The sequence below is a fragment of the Bombyx mori genome, chromosome 23 (genome assembly GCF_030269925.1).
Source record: "Bombyx mori chromosome 23, ASM3026992v2".
Lineage (NCBI taxonomy): Eukaryota > Metazoa > Arthropoda > Insecta > Lepidoptera > Bombycidae > Bombyx > Bombyx mori.
The window spans coordinates 11,176,530-11,194,474 of record NC_085129.1 but is presented as its reverse complement, the minus strand read 5'-3'; the positions used below and the strand labels follow the sequence as shown (position 1 = coordinate 11,194,474).

At 34.8% G+C, this 17,945-nt stretch overlaps 1 protein-coding gene across 3 annotated transcripts in view; it reads right to left on the bottom strand.

Annotated features, from left to right (window-relative positions):
- The window catches only part of LOC101737516 (lysine-specific demethylase 3A), a 158,739-nt gene that overhangs the window by 31,971 nt on the left and 108,823 nt on the right, over nucleotides 1-17,945 (bottom strand). For all 3 annotated transcript variants that reach the window (XM_004932625.5, XM_038019501.2, XM_062675241.1), the window contains one exon: nucleotides 8,305-8,346. In XM_004932625.5, coding sequence (XP_004932682.2) covers nucleotides 8,305-8,346 — 42 coding nt within the window. The remainder of the gene's footprint in view (nucleotides 1-8,304; nucleotides 8,347-17,945) is intronic.

Genomic DNA, 17,945 nt, shown 5'->3' with positions numbered 1-17,945 from the left:
GTTTTTTTTGTTTTGTAAATGTAAATAATTAATAGTAGTAACGACCTTCATTAAAAATTAACATTCGAGTTTAATGTATGATAAGGTGACACAGAACAATACGAGTAGGTACGTTCCTTTAAAATCGCATTCAAAAAATATTCAAATCTATTTTGAAATAAAAGGAGTTGTTTCTCGTAAACATTTCATCGTTTTTGCCTCGAGCGACTGGTTATTTTGCGTTTATTGAGTTGGACTTTGATTGCTACGCTAAGCGATTACTAGAGCGATGAACTTAGCAATTTAGATTGGTGTAGTCGTGGCCGAGCGATATTTTACGATCTTATTCTTTTTCTGTACATGTCGGATTTACATAGAAAAGTTTGCGATCAATTATTTGTTTGAGTATCAAATAAATTATGTGGTCACCGAAAATTTTGACCTCAAGTGTTTCTTTTGCTTGGCATAATGTAGTTTATGATAAGGTCGATACTAAAATTTCCAATTAATGATGTAATTAATGGTCGAGAAACTAGCGGTTTTATGAGCAATAATTATTTAGTGTCATCGTATGTGATTATAATGTATTTATTCATATTTCAATAAACCTATAATATTTTGCGTAGTTTATATAATTTGTATAATATAATATATTTTCCTGAACGTGAACAAAAACCTAGAATGTTTGAAACGTTGAACTGTAAAATTAATAGAATAAACATTAAAAAATTCAACCATGACTTGCGAAAAACATAGACTAAAAACTACTACTACAGTGTACGATATAGTAATAATAATATAATTTGATAATAATATCAAAGTAGTATTTTACGAGCATTTAAAACAGCCATAATAAAATTATGTAATAATATTTGTGTCATCACTAAAAATAGCCGGGGAATTGATAAACGTAACCTCAACTCAAAGATAATAAACATGTTAAAGTTTCGGTGGCAACCTTGAAACCTGTCGACCCGACGGAGTCAATCCCCCTCTCCGGGATATCACTAAAACGAAACACGTGGACGAACAACGGAGCGATCTATTTATACGCAGTAATAAAAACGTTTATCGTCAAAAACAAGTCTCATTTAAAAAACAACATTTCAATATAAATCATCATCTAAAATTACAGAAATTAAAATTTCAATCATTTGCGACAAGAAAATACGTAACCGGTTTTCAATGAGCGATAAAATGGGACATGTGAACATTAACGTCTACATAAATACGTTGGAGGAATTCGAAAAACAGGTCAAAACAATGTCATAGTAGTACCCTTCGATACAACAAAAAGGGGTCAGTGACTGCTCAGCGGGGTGGCTCACGAGGCGAGGGCGGAGCCCTCAGCATATCACATTTGAAAAAAAACCGGGTCTTAACATCTGCCTCACATGTGCGTTTCATTTCGTAGACTGGAATAATGCAAGTCGCGCCCGCAACCGCACCGAACCGTCCGTGCTTTTTGTGCAGTAGCTTTTTGTAGTCTTCACGCTTTGTGCTCGCGAGCTTTCAAACGGACAATGGTTTTTTTTTATCGAAAAGAAATCAATACCTCTCTCGTGACGTTTCAAGAATATTTCGTTTTGGATGTGCGCACGCCGACTCTGAATTGTCAACTTTACTATTTTACACTATCTGGACTTTTATAAAGTGGAGCAAAGCATAATTGAAACAAATCTTTTAATGCGTAATTAACGAGCCGGCGCCAAGTTCCACTAGCATTGAAGTGAGGATAGATGCATATTTCTTGGAAGATCAACATTCGACACATTTTGGCTCATAGCCAGGCACTTTCCACGTCGTCGCGGAGGGGGAAAGGGAGCCGAGTGCTACATCAATCGTTACAGAATACACGATATAGTTAGAAAATATTTACTGACAATGAAACATGTGTGAAATTGAATGTTAAGCAGCTGATGTTTCAATCGAACAACATTTGACGGTATCATATTTTGCCAGCTTTCTGCTATAACTTTGTAAAAGCCACTAACCCAAAATTATATTCAGGTACTGTCTAATTCACGAGACACATTCAATTAGCTGCCCAGTACAGACAAAATGTAATAATAGTAGTTATTAGAACACCACATAAAGTTACAGATACTGTTAAAGTCGTGGAGTTAAAGATCGTGACTTATGACCTTTAACATTTCTACTCATTATGTGCAACTTTACATTCACTTAGAGAGGAGAATCTCGTAACATTGGTACGTATCTATATTAAATATACAGTAAAAATAATTAAATTACTATACAATCGCACGTTTATACAATCAAACGATATATCAGAGCATCAGCTTTTACCTAATTAGCTTCATTATTATGTACATACATTAAAAAACATAAATCATATTTATAATACGTTTGGTCAGATAGATACATGAGAGCCTTAATTGATGTTGTAGGTATTACACAATGCGTTGTATTATAATCATCGTGAATCCGCAGATAATAAAATTCAAAATGGATGTCATAGTCGTAATCGTCTGTGCAATCGGCGTCGGCGAGAGGAGCGCGGTAAGTCCCGTTAGGAGAAAGTAGCTGCCTACTCCAGCGCTCGTGACGACGCGGTGCTCCAATCACTGCCATCTTGAATGCATTATTCGAATTTCGATTCAGTTTTATCCATACGATCCTTCTACAGAACAGTAACAGTTGACACCGTAATCAGACACCGATATTACGTGTAGCAATTTCTTTAGAAAACGACAGCAAAGCGTCTTCATTAAACGTGGCATATCTTACTGTATCATCAATCTAAGTTATATCGTTTAATATTTTTTTAGCATTTAAATTAGCACTACTTTCTCTTTTATCACGAAAAGCTACAGAAATTGAGAAATCAATGGACCGTATCGGAGCAAAAACCGCGTCAATCATCCTCTTTTGTTGTCTCGCTCGGTTGAATAGGGTACTCGATAACTTTTGAGATCAAATGCCTAAGTTTGTGGCTTCCTGATAGTAATATTGTTGAGCAAACGTTCACCTGGCATTTAAAGCTTGCTCTTTGTACCGAGCGTTATGTAAATCTGATTCACTATTCGTTGATAATGTCTATTTTGATGTTCTGTATTCATTATAAATTTTACTAACAAAGACGTGGCGCGTTTTTTTTAATCAAGACTCGGGTCAGTGTTTCTGGAAGGCTAATTTAATAAAATTTGAGGTCATATAAAACTCTTAAGCTTAAATTGAAAATAAATGAGACCACACGCAGATATTATTATATCCTCATACGAGGCCATGGAATGATGTTGTTGTCGTATCCATCAAAGCGTGTATTATTGCGCAAGCGGTAAAATAAAATCATGAAGGCGATAAATAACGTTTCATAACTGCAGAAGGCGACGGCGGACGAGGATTGCGATCGTTCGAAACTCGTTTTGCCGGTCGGGGCTCAAAGCGCAGGTGGCGACCGGCGGGGTGATTCGAATAACTGACACTTGCTTGTACGAGACACGACCCTGAAATAGCAGCGCCTTCTGCTCACCATGACAGAGGTGATTACGCTGATATCCCAAACATGCTGTTTCGGGTCGAAAGTATTGAAGGCGAAATAAAGGTTAAACGAATTACGTATCTGCTTAACGGGCATATTAAATTAATACCTACTTTGTTTTCTTTTGATTACCGAGAGTTGTTTTGTCCTAATTTGGTTTTATTTAACTTACTTTTTACTGCTCTTTGTAAAACGCTTGAGGTAAGATAAAATAATTAATGTGATTTAATTAAATTGCACGGCCTGCCAGGAACTAATAAAATAATTTTAACTGACATAAAGTATGTTCACAGACGCACGGAGCGCTTGTTTTCCCCTCATGTTACTCGTTAAATATTCAATTCGACTCAGAACGAGACATTATCATATGATCATTATTCAGTCACATGTCTGATATTATACATTATGTTCTTTTGTTTCGTTTGTCTACTCATGTAATTTAAGTTGGTTGCGCCGATTAATCCTTTTAGCTTTAGTTTTAGCTTTACTCAGTTATGTTCCATCTGTTTTTCTTTCATATTTAGGTATATCGGTCAAGTTACGAATCACATTAAAATGAAAAATACTTTTGCTATTTTAACTAGCGTCCAAACAACAACAATTTTCAATATAATTATAATTCAAGAAACGCACCTTGTGTCGTGGTTCGAAATAAAATGTACTATTTAATTAAATAAATTGGAAAGTCGAATGTTGCACGTAAAGAAAAAACGAGTTTCGTTATATTGGGAATGCATTCATTTACCAACACGCCATAAGCACATGGATAATAAATGCAAGCGTGTGCAAAGTACATTTGCACGAGGCATGCGGGCTAAATTAAATTTAATGATATTAGTTATTGCAGAGAGCACAGGTGACGCGTGCAGATGTTTACACGGCATACCTACGGGTACTGTCATTACCTTGTTTATTGAAAAGCTGGAATATTATATTCACGTAAAGCTATTGACGAATCTTTATATATAAAAATGAATTGCTGTTCGTTAGTCTCGCTAAAACTCGAGAACGGCTGGACCGATTTGGCTAATTTTGGTCTTGAATTATTTGTGGAAGTTCAGAGAAGGTTTACAAGGTAGACAAATATGAAATTAAATAAAAATAACAATTTTCCGGAAGGATTCCTTTTGTTTGTTTTAAGTTTACTTTATACAAAAGTTTAGGTATTTTATTTATCGACTGAAGCACTACGAAGTCTGCCGGGTCAGCTAGTTTATAATAAATTTCTGGATAACGGCCAAGGTCCTTTAACCCTCTTTAACCCTTTAGATTTTAAGCATAAATATCCAGAGATCATAAGTATGTCCGGCATGTTAGCCACTAGCAACCCGAAGTTTCATTCATTTGCAGGGTCATTAATACGCCTATCACAATAATAATAACTGGGAATAAATCACGGTCATCCGGCCTCAAATTAGGATTCGCTGTATTATGGGTACAGACTGACATACATACTTACATACGTTTATATATTATATTACATTTATTGAGCAAACAAACCTGTTCATCGCACTATGAGGGAATCGAACCCACGACCCTCGGCGCAACAGTAACAGGTTCTAACTAGTACACCACCGAGTCAGTCCATTAAAATAGGTAATACCAACAAGTCTGCTTATGACGAAGCGAGGACCCTGCCTTCCGGTAATTATGGTATTCATATTATCTCTTTATCGTAAAACAAATTTATTTTCAAGAAGATAATGATGAAAAAATTCGATGTCTTGACCGCGCATGACCCCACAATATTAATGTTTGCGATTGTATGGACTCTGCGTAAGATTTCAAGCCGAGTAAATTATAAAATATAAATTTTATTCCTGGGAAGCCCAACTACGCAACACTACGACTTCGATTATAAAATACATTTATTTGTCCAAAAACCCACCCTTAGTGCCAACAACACAGCTACACAAATTTTTAACTAGATTGAATAGGAACCGAGTGAATATACAAACGAAAAAAAGAAGCCATAATAAACATTCATCTTTTTAGTTTTTCCTTCCCTAATAAAAGATGCCCATAGATAACGATTTATCAGTGACAAAAAACAAATCTTAAAGCTTGACTTAGGAAAAAATTTAGAAGGCGATTCCATCCAAAGCAACGTACAGGTAGTGAAGAATAACTGTAACCTTTTGAAAGGAGAGATGCCCCGAATCTATTTAACAACATAATATGCCGGGGTCCTCACCCGGGTGGCTGGAGTAACAAAAGGGGCAGGTTCGCTTTCAAATCCCCATACATTATCGTCATTGTTATTAGCCGGCTATTTTATAACGTTAAAAACGTAGCCATATAAGCACAAAAAGAACCGGTTTCGTTACGAATAGAGTTATGAAACATTTAATAAATCAGTCGAACGATTTGAACGGGTACTTTCACCGGCCACTTTCTTGGTTGTTCACAAACGAAATACTGGTTCGGTTTGTTCGTCTGACCTCTTCTGGACATTGTTCGTAGTTCTGAATACTTTTGTGTCGGCTGTCAATACGCGCTAATAAACAGCACGCCCGCCAGAGCTAGTGACGTGCGAAATAGAAAGTTTCATAAGTGTGTTGTAATGTCAAGATTACTACTACGGCTTTATTGTTGGACTTGGTATTTAATAGCCAATGCAAAGCGCAATTAGCGTTAATATCTGCAGCTATACTTTGGTATTTCTATGTACGTAGTCGCAACATTTAGTCGCGCTCATTACCGGAATTTGAGGGCACCTTGAGTGGGTTTCATCATGATTTTAAAACTATTGTATCGCACTAAATTCGAGTTATAGATTAATTTTATGACTTAATTAGTAAATATCCTTGAATTTTATGTGTTCATTTTAGTAAAATAACGACTTGCCTATTTTTATTTTAGTAGGATCTTATAAACTAAACATCCACATACTCAGATTAGAACTATTATTTTAATTCCAATAAAAATGTTAACCAGTCGCATGCGTTTAGTAAAAAATCAAGATGCCAAACCAAGGCCCATAAATGATTCGCATGAGGAGCGTTTTGAATATTCATTCAGTTAATTATACCTACGTGTAAAATCTTTATAAATGATTATAAGATGACGCACAGATACCAGTACGCAATTACCTCGAAAATATATTCGTTTGTTTGTAGAGCGAGTTTTGTAATTATTATTTCTGAGAAAAAAAACTTGACCGGTATAGACCGGTAACAAGCCATTTTAGTATAATTGTAATTTCACATATATGTATTTTAATAATTAAAAGTTATAAACGAAAACACGTTTTGCAAGCATTAAATAATACTACTAAACGAAAGTGCAGGCAATTATTGTCCATTGAACAGTCTCGTCGATTGTATGTACTTATAAGAGTTCAATGAAAAAGGTCAGCTGCATGATAAACAAATATATCTTGGAGCTTAGGTTAAATAATAATATCTGAGAATTAACTTCAAGTGTGAGGAAAAAATACAACTGAGCCATGTAATTTGTCAAGTTACCTCTGAAAGCTAGTGTATACAAAACCAGATAACTGATGTAAGAAGCATCAACAGACAGATAACATGTAAGTACCACATTAATGTAAGAGTATCAAACCAACAAGAATTATGGATATTTGGTCAACGAACGACACAACACGTTAAACTTCAACGATCCAAAGTATTTTTCTGTAAATATAATTCACGACACGAACAAGAACAGCGCACATACGAATTAGTCACAAACCGTTGCACAGTACATAATAATAGCTAAATTAACATAACCGAAACGGACGCACGAATAAAGAATTATGTAGAAAACATCCATCGAAAACGACGTGACCCCGTTACTCGGGTAGTTAATTGAAATTTAGATCGTGAAATGATAATAACAAATGTATTTGTCGTCCGCTACGACCTCTGGCTTTCAAAACTCGACCGCTGTGTATAAATAAAATCGATGCATACGCAGATGAGGACTGAACAAACAGACTTACGGATTTGAATGTGAAATTAAGGAAGGTGATCTGGATTTTTCAGTATAAATATGTTTCACAATAACCGTTAGGGCAAGTATACAATCGAAATGTATAAGCAGCTAATGCGTTGTGACCTTAGGTGATTTATCTTTTGTCAATAGTCGAACCACCAAACCAAACTTAACTGGTGGTAGGACCACTTGTGGGTCCGCGCGGATAGGTACCACCGCCCTGCCTATTTTTGCCGTGAAGCAGTTATTGCGTTTCGGTTTGAAGGGTGGGGCAGCCGTTGTAACTATAGTGAGACTTTAGAACTTGTATCTCAAAGTGGGTGGCGCATTTACGTTGTAGATGTCTATGGGCTCCAGTAACCACTTAACACCAGGTGGGCTGTGGGCTCGTCCACCCATCTAAGCAATAAAAATAAATAAAAAAATAACTAAAAATAAGGTCGTTAGTATTCCGCATAAATGATTTAATAATATTAATAATATATTTGAGATCTTTAAACCAGATATCTAGCCAATCAATTGCAATCGTTAATCAAGTATTATTATGCCATATTTTATGACCGCATTGGGACATTACAAAGTTATCGTTACTGCAATTTACTTTTACAGTTACAAATTACAAAACAGAAAGTATTTACGACTGCTTTTTAAAATTTAAAAAGTAACATTTCCATACTTGTTCTCTATGTGTATGGTACCTATTTCCTTGATAATATTATGCATTATGAAAAACAAAACGTTTGAATGACAGCAGCGCTCCTTCGATTTGTTAGTATAATTTCACAACCAAATTCAAATCCTTGTTCAACATAAAAATAATGAATAAATGTATGAATGATAAAACAAGTAATGTTTACATAAATTATGTAAAATATTGAATTAGGTACCTTTTTGGCTAATTTCAGCCGGGTCTCGTTCCGGTGATGATCCTGAAACAAAAAGAAAAACCAATTTTAACAATATTCATGAGTTTATCGACCACAAATGTGTGGCAAATAATAAATAAACATACGCTTACGTAGAGTACAAATCTCACTACGAAATAAAAACATGTTTATATTAATATAGACTATTTTAGTTTAGAAAAATGACCATTGAGCGTGTTAAAATACCGTCTTAATAATAATTTAGAACATAGCATAACAATAAATCCTACTTAAAGTTCATACACAAAGGTCACGTAAAAATTCAGAGAATATTTATATGCCTGTTAAGAATAGCAGACGGCGACCGGTTGCGGTAACCTGTTTCGGCAAGTAGAAGGTATGCGAAACAAATAACCTTCTTTTAGTTTATAAAACTCGTTGTATAGTTTTATTTCAATAAAACTTGCCGCACTCCGAGATAGATGTAGCTGTTATTAGAAATGCTAATATGTGGTCAGAAAATAATTTATTTTTGAGCTGATTCAAGGACCCCTATTAAATAACCATAAATTAAATTATCAACGTTTATATTTAGCATAACGTGACAACAAAATTTTATGAAAATCAATAATGATCATGATTTTATTTAATACATTTTAATAGGTTTCAAGATTAAAATTTTATCCTTGTGTAATATATTGAAACACGGTTGACATGTTTATAATATTATGTACCAGATGATCTCAATCAAGGTTAAATCCTAAATTTAACATGTTCGATTTAAAAATGAGTTTGCATGCTCTTGATGATCTTATGATTTAAATAGACATAATATTTAAGCTTTATATACATTTTAGCGAATATTTAATTTAAGATATTTGGTTCTATTAAAGCGTCTAATTAACATACCGAATGGTACAGAATTCTACACGAAGCGATTTATCAGTGTCATATTTGTTGTCTCCTAATTCGAAACGTCCGTCGCCTAATAGACAAGACGTTCCGCGTACTTAGTCGTCATGAACTTACTATTTTTCTAACTGTCCTTCACAGTAATTTTGTTCATGAACAACTACTCTGTAAATGTGTGTAATTATCCACGGTACGATTGGGCATGTTGTGAGATCGCATAAGTTAATAGCACCAGCCTATGTCAGACGCGAAGTTATCATGCGTTCCAATTCTTGTGAGTGAAAATGAGACTTCGACTCAAGGTGGTACTTTGAGCTAAAGCAGTGGCTTAACACCAGGTGGTCTGGTACCATTGAAATAGACAGTGCAAGGTGCTAGTCGGCAGTAAATTTATTTCACAGTTATTTTGTTCACGAACGACTATCACGTTAAAGGAACAGAATTATTAAAAAAAAAAACTACCAAAATCTGTAAATGTGCTTAATTATTTATCCACGGTACGATTGGGCATGTTGTGAGATCACATAAATTGTTAGCACCGGCCTATGCCAGACGCGAAGTAAGCACGCGTTCCAATTCTTGTGGCAGCAGAGGCTTAACACCAGGTGGTCTGGTACCATTGAAATAGACAGTGCAAGGTGCTAGTCCGCAGTAAATTTATCGTTATCGTACTGTATGACCTCGTGTGCTCACCGGAGCGGCAAGCGGACACGTCGTACACGTTTCTGTTCGCCCGCATGAGTTGAGTTGAGTCGACCGTCCCAGCTGCCGGTTCACTAACCTTTCAACTCATATGCGTCCACGACTAATGGATTTGTAATCCTATTTTCTCCACTACCCCTCATTACCTTTGTTCCCCGCTCTAAATATAAACCCGTCCGTGTGGTCGTACTGAAACGATCCTCTTTTTTTTTGTACCGTGTCGATTCCTAAAAACGACAAAATCGACCTAAACCTCGTTATTACTATCCCAACAAAGAACTTTGTATGTCGAATATTCTGATTAATGACCTGTTTTTGAGTGACCAAAAGACAGTGGTTTAATTATTTCTATAACATCGTGCAAAAGACGGCGGCTTCTATATTAGGAATGAAACATGCAATCAATTCGTCGAGAAAAACATGTCAGTAATTGTCAGGTAGGTGTAAAGTGAGAAACAGCTGTGTATATTACTCGTATGGTATGAGACGTCTGGCATTTTATTGGAACCTGTTTGTGAGTTATGCAATAGAAAACATTTATCTGTTAATGGCAAATCGACGCTGTTTGCTATTTAGCATAATAGCTTGTCGATGCCGTAGTGAGGCAAATGCATATTTATGGCCTGAATAATCTCGCTACCTTTTTGTTCGTCTTCGATCATAGCAGATTGCGTTGTTTCTTACCTCAATTACAATACTAATCCTGATAATTGTACAGAACTGTTATTAAAACATTAGTATCGGTTGAGGCATGCCAACGGCTGTTTTGTGAAATAAACTATAGGGCGCCCAGGTGAACAACAAAAATGGTATTTATGAATTAATTATTGTTTTATAACAGATTGTTAATAATTATATTATCTGTAGGTCATTATATCGTACTACTATTCTATAGTATAATACATATATTTTGTTTACATAATGTTTAGACCAAGGCTCCACCTTTATGGTGTCATTTTAATAAACAATGTTTCTTCTTCAGTGTAGTTTCAAGGCAGTGGATTCTTAGCTGTACCTCTGACGTAGCCAATTTCCATAAGCAATGATAACTACTTTTCTTTAAGGTTTCCAAGGCAGTAAAATCGCGGGGTTCATCTAATTTGAAAAATACAAATACATTAGGATAATATCAAATACAAAGCATTCTTCCCTTAACATTTTAAGCAAATCGGTAATTCAGAACCTCGTATACGTCGTTCTAAGGCAATCTTTGTCAGAATGTCTGGGAGAGTACAAAAACACATGCCGTTTTACCCTTTATGGCACCGCATCATCGCCTTGTGCGGCATCTTGATGAACCAGTCTTAGCACTGGTCTCAACGTGAGAAATGGGGACTGAATCGCGTTCATTGCCCGATATATACTTCGTTTGCAGACCGATTTCAGAGCGAATACATTAATCTTAATGATATAGGAGTGCCGACATGTTTTGCTAATAAGACCGACACAAATGTGTTTTCGCCTTAACTGTTGGCGCTAGAGCAACATGGAACAATTAATTATACTGAGTAATTCGATATTCTTGTCATAGATAAGAGCGTTGTATGTAGATCTCCGAAAATATTTAACACGACAAACGTTTCAACTGATTAGATAGTTATACGTACCCAGAGCATATTGTTTGGTTTTCCATTTATCTGATGAATGTGGAACGTTAGATAGAAAACGATATTCGAAATCCGTCTAGTAACTACAAGCGATAGAGAACGCTTTTTCTCTCTATCAAAATGTAGTTACATGCACTTTGCTTTCTAAATGAGATAAGGAGTGTTCAAGATCTGGTTCTTGCTAGAGATAGTTAACGGACGTGTCTCAGATCCAGTCCAGTCAGTAAAGTTCTCGTCTGACCGGATGGAGCTTGTTGAATTTATATGTGCAATTAAACACGACACAAGTCCCATATGGTCCGCCACTCATGTTAAAATCTCATATTACGAGAACAAACATAATCGGACTCGGTTGCTGGAATGTACAAGCGTTGCTATAAATATTTACATTTTGTATTACGAATGTTGTAATGAATCGGAAAGATCTTTATATCTTTCATCATACGCCTTTCTCTCTCTCTCTTTGTTTACAGTAAATCAGACTGAGTAACGTCGAATATTGTATACAAGTATACACTTGGCAAACGTTCACGCTTTAAAGCAAACAAATAATAAGTCGGAGCAGTTTGCGACTTTATAGCCTTAAAATAGATGTGTTTTCACAAACTCGATATAAGAGTTTACGCAGAAATAATTTGAAGAATGGGGTCAATTGAATTGGCATGTGGCGCTGTTACTAAAATAGGTTAACGGTAACAAACGTTGTTTGATAATTATGATAAAAGAATATTTATAGATATCTTAGTACTAATTTTAAAACTTCAATGAGCGGTTTCATAATGAATCTAATGAATATAAAATTACGGTAATTAAAAGAATAAGACATTGCGATAACAATAGCAACTGTAATACAATCGAATTACGCGAACGAAAACATTATCAGCCTGGCCCGTTCAATGCACCGACTTATCGCCAGTGTAACTAACTTGTACGTACGGACGGGGCATGATTAATTATAAATCTTGGAGGTCACGTTTCAGACAACAATATATTTATGTATATTTTAAAGACATAATAAACGCAATCGCGACGACATCAACGTCAATGTAATTTAGCTTCTGTTACAAAGAGAACGATTGTTTTTAAGAACTATCAGAAACTGTACACTATAAAAGTCGCTCCTTTAAGGATGTTCGAAAGAATATAACTAGAGAACTAGACTCTGGGGATATCTGGGGAATAAAAAAGAAACGTGAGTGTCTCGAACGTACAGTTCTATGTGTACAAAAACTATTTCACGGTCAATAGTTACAATTAGGAAGCAGTCGCAGAGAGGACGCAGTATTTAAAGTGTTTTTACTTATAAAAAACTAGAAATAAAACATTAATCGATTTCACATCGACCGTGGCGAGAGTATCCACTATTGAAAAAAAAACACTTAAACGTTAACAAGCGAATACAGATTGAAAAGTAACGCCATCGAGGTCATTCCGCAAACGGGCGATGTGCAAAAACAGAAGTTCCGAATTAAGATGGATTACTTCACTGCCCTCGGCCCAATACCGAAATTTCATTTGTGCAATAATAACAACAAAATGACCCTGGATTACAATTTGAATTGGTGACAGAATTTTATGTGAATTAACTTATTTACAACAAGATATTCAAATTCCGGATTGTCACCATTTTGTTTCAACTTGTTCGCCTAGTATGTTAATGAGGTCGACATGAATATTTAAATGGAATAATAAACTGTTTAAAATTCCGTCTAGATTTTTGGTTTTCTATGACTAATAATAAATTACGAAATGTGTTTTTGTATCCGATTTAAACAGTTTTAGCTTGATTTTTGCGTCTTGAAATCATTTTCTTCTAAATTGATTCTAACGTATCACATTTGTTGCATTAAATATTATTATTATGCATGCGCACATTTTTGATTAGATTTTGTTTGAAAACGAATTTGAAAACTTGTTAAGTTTCTGCGCATAAATAAATCTAAAACCGTTGTTGACACGGTTAAATTCGTATTTTAATTCAGGATGTAACCAAACTATTACGAATTTAATCATCTAATTTACATGATTGTGTATAAAAAACTAAATTTTTCATGTCACATACCTACCACGCTTTTACGTAAAGGCTGCATATAAATTGTCGTATTGAAATACATCCAGAAGATAAATGGAAATGGCTCAAGGTGTATAGAAAATGTATGTTTATATTATCGGAGCGGTTGATGTTTGAATAATAGTTTTATGTACAATTTGCGTCACCGGCATCATATTTGAATTTCAGAGGGGAAAAAGTCTGAATGAAACAAAATACTTTTTGGTGATATTTTTTACGATCAACCATACCCCGTTTACAATTTTGTAAAGATATGAAATTATTAGTTATTTCTTGAACTTGAACCTTGAACGAAAGTGGTTTTTCAATAGCATTAAATCGAACAATAAGGTCATCGTATACCCACGAGTGGGTTCAATTCCCATGATCGTCGCGAACAATGCCAGAACTGAGAGGCTGAAACACATAAAGGAGAGAACAATCGACCGAATGGAAACAAGAGAGCGATATAAATCAAGTCAAACGTTGCGTGTGCCGGCCTGGTCGTAGATCCTCCCGTTTCAGTTCGCCTGCACGCCGTGCCGCTTATAATTATCAAGTACTTTCGCCAAGCAGGGGCGCAACGCCATCTTGCTATTTACGTTGCAAAATGGCGGCCCGCAGCACGTGTTCCTCTTCCTTTTGTTGTTGAAAGATATTAGTGGCGATGCAATCGAAAAACGACAAGTGTTCAATGTTTGTGGGACGTTCCGTAGAAACCATTTATAATTGTGTTTCGATCTCGGTTTAGAAATGAAATTCACAAGTTGTGAACAAGGTCTCACAAAATTTACATTGAATAGGGAGCCGTTAAGTTGCGATGTGAGTGGACGCAAGAAGGTCACCTTGACCGAATCAATAGTTCTGTCTTGTTACTCGTTAAATAAAATCGTATTATTAATCGTTGACAGATTATTTAAGATGTTTATTAATTTTATTCGAAAGTTTTTAACGACACTTAATATTATTGAAATTTTACCTTTCAACTAAGAACTTATTGTGAAATTTTAAATCTAAAGCTACTAATATGACTGATCTTAGCTAACAACATGCTTTATTTCTATCGATCATGTTTGAAGCTGATTTTCGCTGTTAAACCAGTGGAACTATTCGAAAATTACAGTAAGTTTAATAAACTTACAAATGTTTTAAATATCAAACAAGCTACCGTCATAGTGTGAATGTTATGCGCGTAAATGTTGATAAAGAAAATTTACTCAAGGGCAAACTGACAACGACAGTGGAACAAGTGATCACAATACTCTGAGCAAGAACAAAGGACGTTGACGAACTTGAAAAATCAACACTCAAGCTATAACTTATCTATCGAACGTTAACTACTAAGTGATAACAAAATTGCACAACTAGAACTTCAAACTTGTTGTGAGTCGATAACTCTTATCAACACAAATTAGGTCAACGCTAAACAGACTGATTAAGCGAGTACAAACAAATTAAATATTAATGTCACATAATGGCAAAGTTGATGTAACAAAAACTTGTGCTTTATGTGGTGGATAAGAATTATTTTCACTCAGTGTATTTAATAACGTCAATTTCAAAATAGTAAAATTCGGTAAGGTGTGAATTTAATGGCTTCCTGCAGAATTAATACAGGAAACGAAAATCGAAATTGGTTTCGCCGTAAATTTTGCATTTGTATTCTGCTAGTTCCCGGGCCAATGGCGATCATGTATGATCGTGGTTCGCCGTCTTCTGAATATGTATTAGATGGTAGTCGCATTACTCACGCACAGACTTCAGCCATGACACACATCCTCAACAAAACACGGAGCTATTTTTTCCATAAATGAACCGCTTTTAATATTAATATGTGCTGGCAAAAGTGTATTTTCTACAATATTTTTATTTATTGAATAGATGGGTGGACGAGCTGAACGAGCCACCTGGTCTTACCGGTGCTTAACCGAGCCCATGTCTATACATCACAATGTGTATATTCAGGCAACTGTTAGCAAATCCACTCCTAGCTGAGCCTTTGCTCGCCCACCTGTCCGGGAAAAACTGGACAGGCCTCCAGGTCAACAATAATCTTTCCTTCGGCTGTCCCTTCAAACCGGATCGCATGACCACTTCGCGGTAGAAATAGTAGGACGGTGCGGACTTATATTAGTCCTACCACTAGTAAAATCTTCTTTTTTTTTTCGAATCGATCGATTTCGCTGATTATTCGTTGTATTCACAAATATTAAGAAAAAGCTTTTTTCTGAAAGATCTTTTTAAGCCCACGAGTAAAGTTCGAAATTTGTATGGTATAACGTAGTTGTCAAATCCATTAATTTAACATTATTATGAAAATAGAGAAAGGCTTATAAAATCTGATATTTTTATACTTTTCGTATTGAAAATCTAAATTCTAGTGCAATGTTTATATTGTTAAAATATAAATCATAGAACCAAACACGGATGAAACAAAAGAAACACCAAAAGAAGGAACAGAAAAGTTCTTCCCTATGGCAAGTTATAATGGATATAATTATGGAGAATTAACTCAAGGAGGGTTGACGTCAGGTCGTAAAATTTATGCCAAATCCGTATGCAGCATGCTAACAAGACATACTGCGTTGAACCCATATAGTGTGATGGGATGAGGGAAAAAAGAAGAAAAATACGTTGTTAAACTCATGTGTGCTATGTGCACTTTCCAGTATCAAGGTGTACTTATCCAGTATTAATATAAAGTAACAAGACAACTGTTGGATCCGTTAGCTTTAAATAATTAATAGCATTGTTTTGATAATACTTCTGAGTTTACATTTTCGTTTCTTTTCATCGTTACTTGTTTATTTTTCATGTACTACTATATTATAAATCATTCCAAAACTTTTGTGTTGACATAGTTACCTATGTTGCTTATAAGACCTTTTTAATTTAAAACTTTAATCGTAAAAATCAAAATACATTTAAAAAAAAGAGCTATATCTTGTATAAAATTCCATGGAAATTTACATCTAATAAATACCTACATACTTGTGTGTTTTATAGTATGACAAGCAGAAGGCATCGACCTCTTTTTTGTAGTAAGCTTGCGCTTTATCCGCTTTATCAATATTTGAGCGGAACGCTTATAGGAATCCGTTTGCGTATCTTATTTAAAATTTTAAATAATTATTTTGAATTCATAATATAAATTAACATACACCGAAAAGACTAGTAGGCCCATAAGTTTATGTAAATTTATTTGTATTATTATATTGTAAGTTTATTGTAAATTGCACTGAAGAGAAAAATATATATTTGGGAGCCCCATGAAATTTTTAACAATCACTGTAATGATCTAAAATTTATTCTGACATGTGACACATTTAGTGGCCACAACAATATTTGCAACATATTATTTTCACATTCAATACTTTATATTAGTTCGTAAACAATAACTATGTAACAGAATTCTATATATATTGCATTGATTACTAGAAAAGAAACAAGAATGAAGCGTGCGAAGTGGTGGTACGCGACGTGGGAAAGCGAATGGCGGCACTGGCGTTGGCGGCCATTTTGAATTGGGCTCGCTCAGAAACATCACGTGTCCGCGCGTCCGCCTGGCAACACAACGTACGCCCGTTAAACGGAGCGGAACGTTTCGGCTGCACACCACGTGCTTTTTTATTTGTGCAACATTCCACGAGTGCTATTGAATTATTGATTGATTTGCAAACCCTTTTAACGGTTATTAATGATAATGCGTTTTCACAGTCATCAGCGCTTATATTTTAAATGTTGGTGTTAAATAAACGTTGAGGTTCATTGTTTGTAGTTATCAATTTAAAATAAAATGTATAAATCACATCATCAGAAACTCCAGATTAAAACCCACTCTATAAAAATGTAATCTTTTGTAGAATACATTAATGATGTCAAATGCAATAAATAAACTATACACAGTTTTAATTTTAAAGTGTTTGGAGCGTAATTCCTATGCTAGCTAACAAAAGGTCTAAATAAAGAGCTTTGTTAAAACTCTAAATTATCCCATGAATTTTTGGTAGTTTACAGTATTAAAATATACTCAGATAAATACAAAATCACGAATAAACCATGAACGTAGTAGCAACCGCAGTGAAACCTATAACATATAATATTTACCTGCAAAAATAAGGTTACTACAAAATAGCTTACAAAAAAATTAAATGTAAAAAATATTTAAAAAAAGATAGCTTAATAAAAATTAGTTTATTTTTAGATGCCGATTTCTTATAATAAAATTGCAATTACGATTTTTAATTTATTTTTCTGCTCTAAGATCCATTAAAATTTTATTTAAATCCGATGACGATATAACGGTAGATGTTTTTATGTTCTTTTATTTAAATTTATAGAATGATGACAACTATTACATTAATAATATCTAAATAAGCGAACCTTAAGAA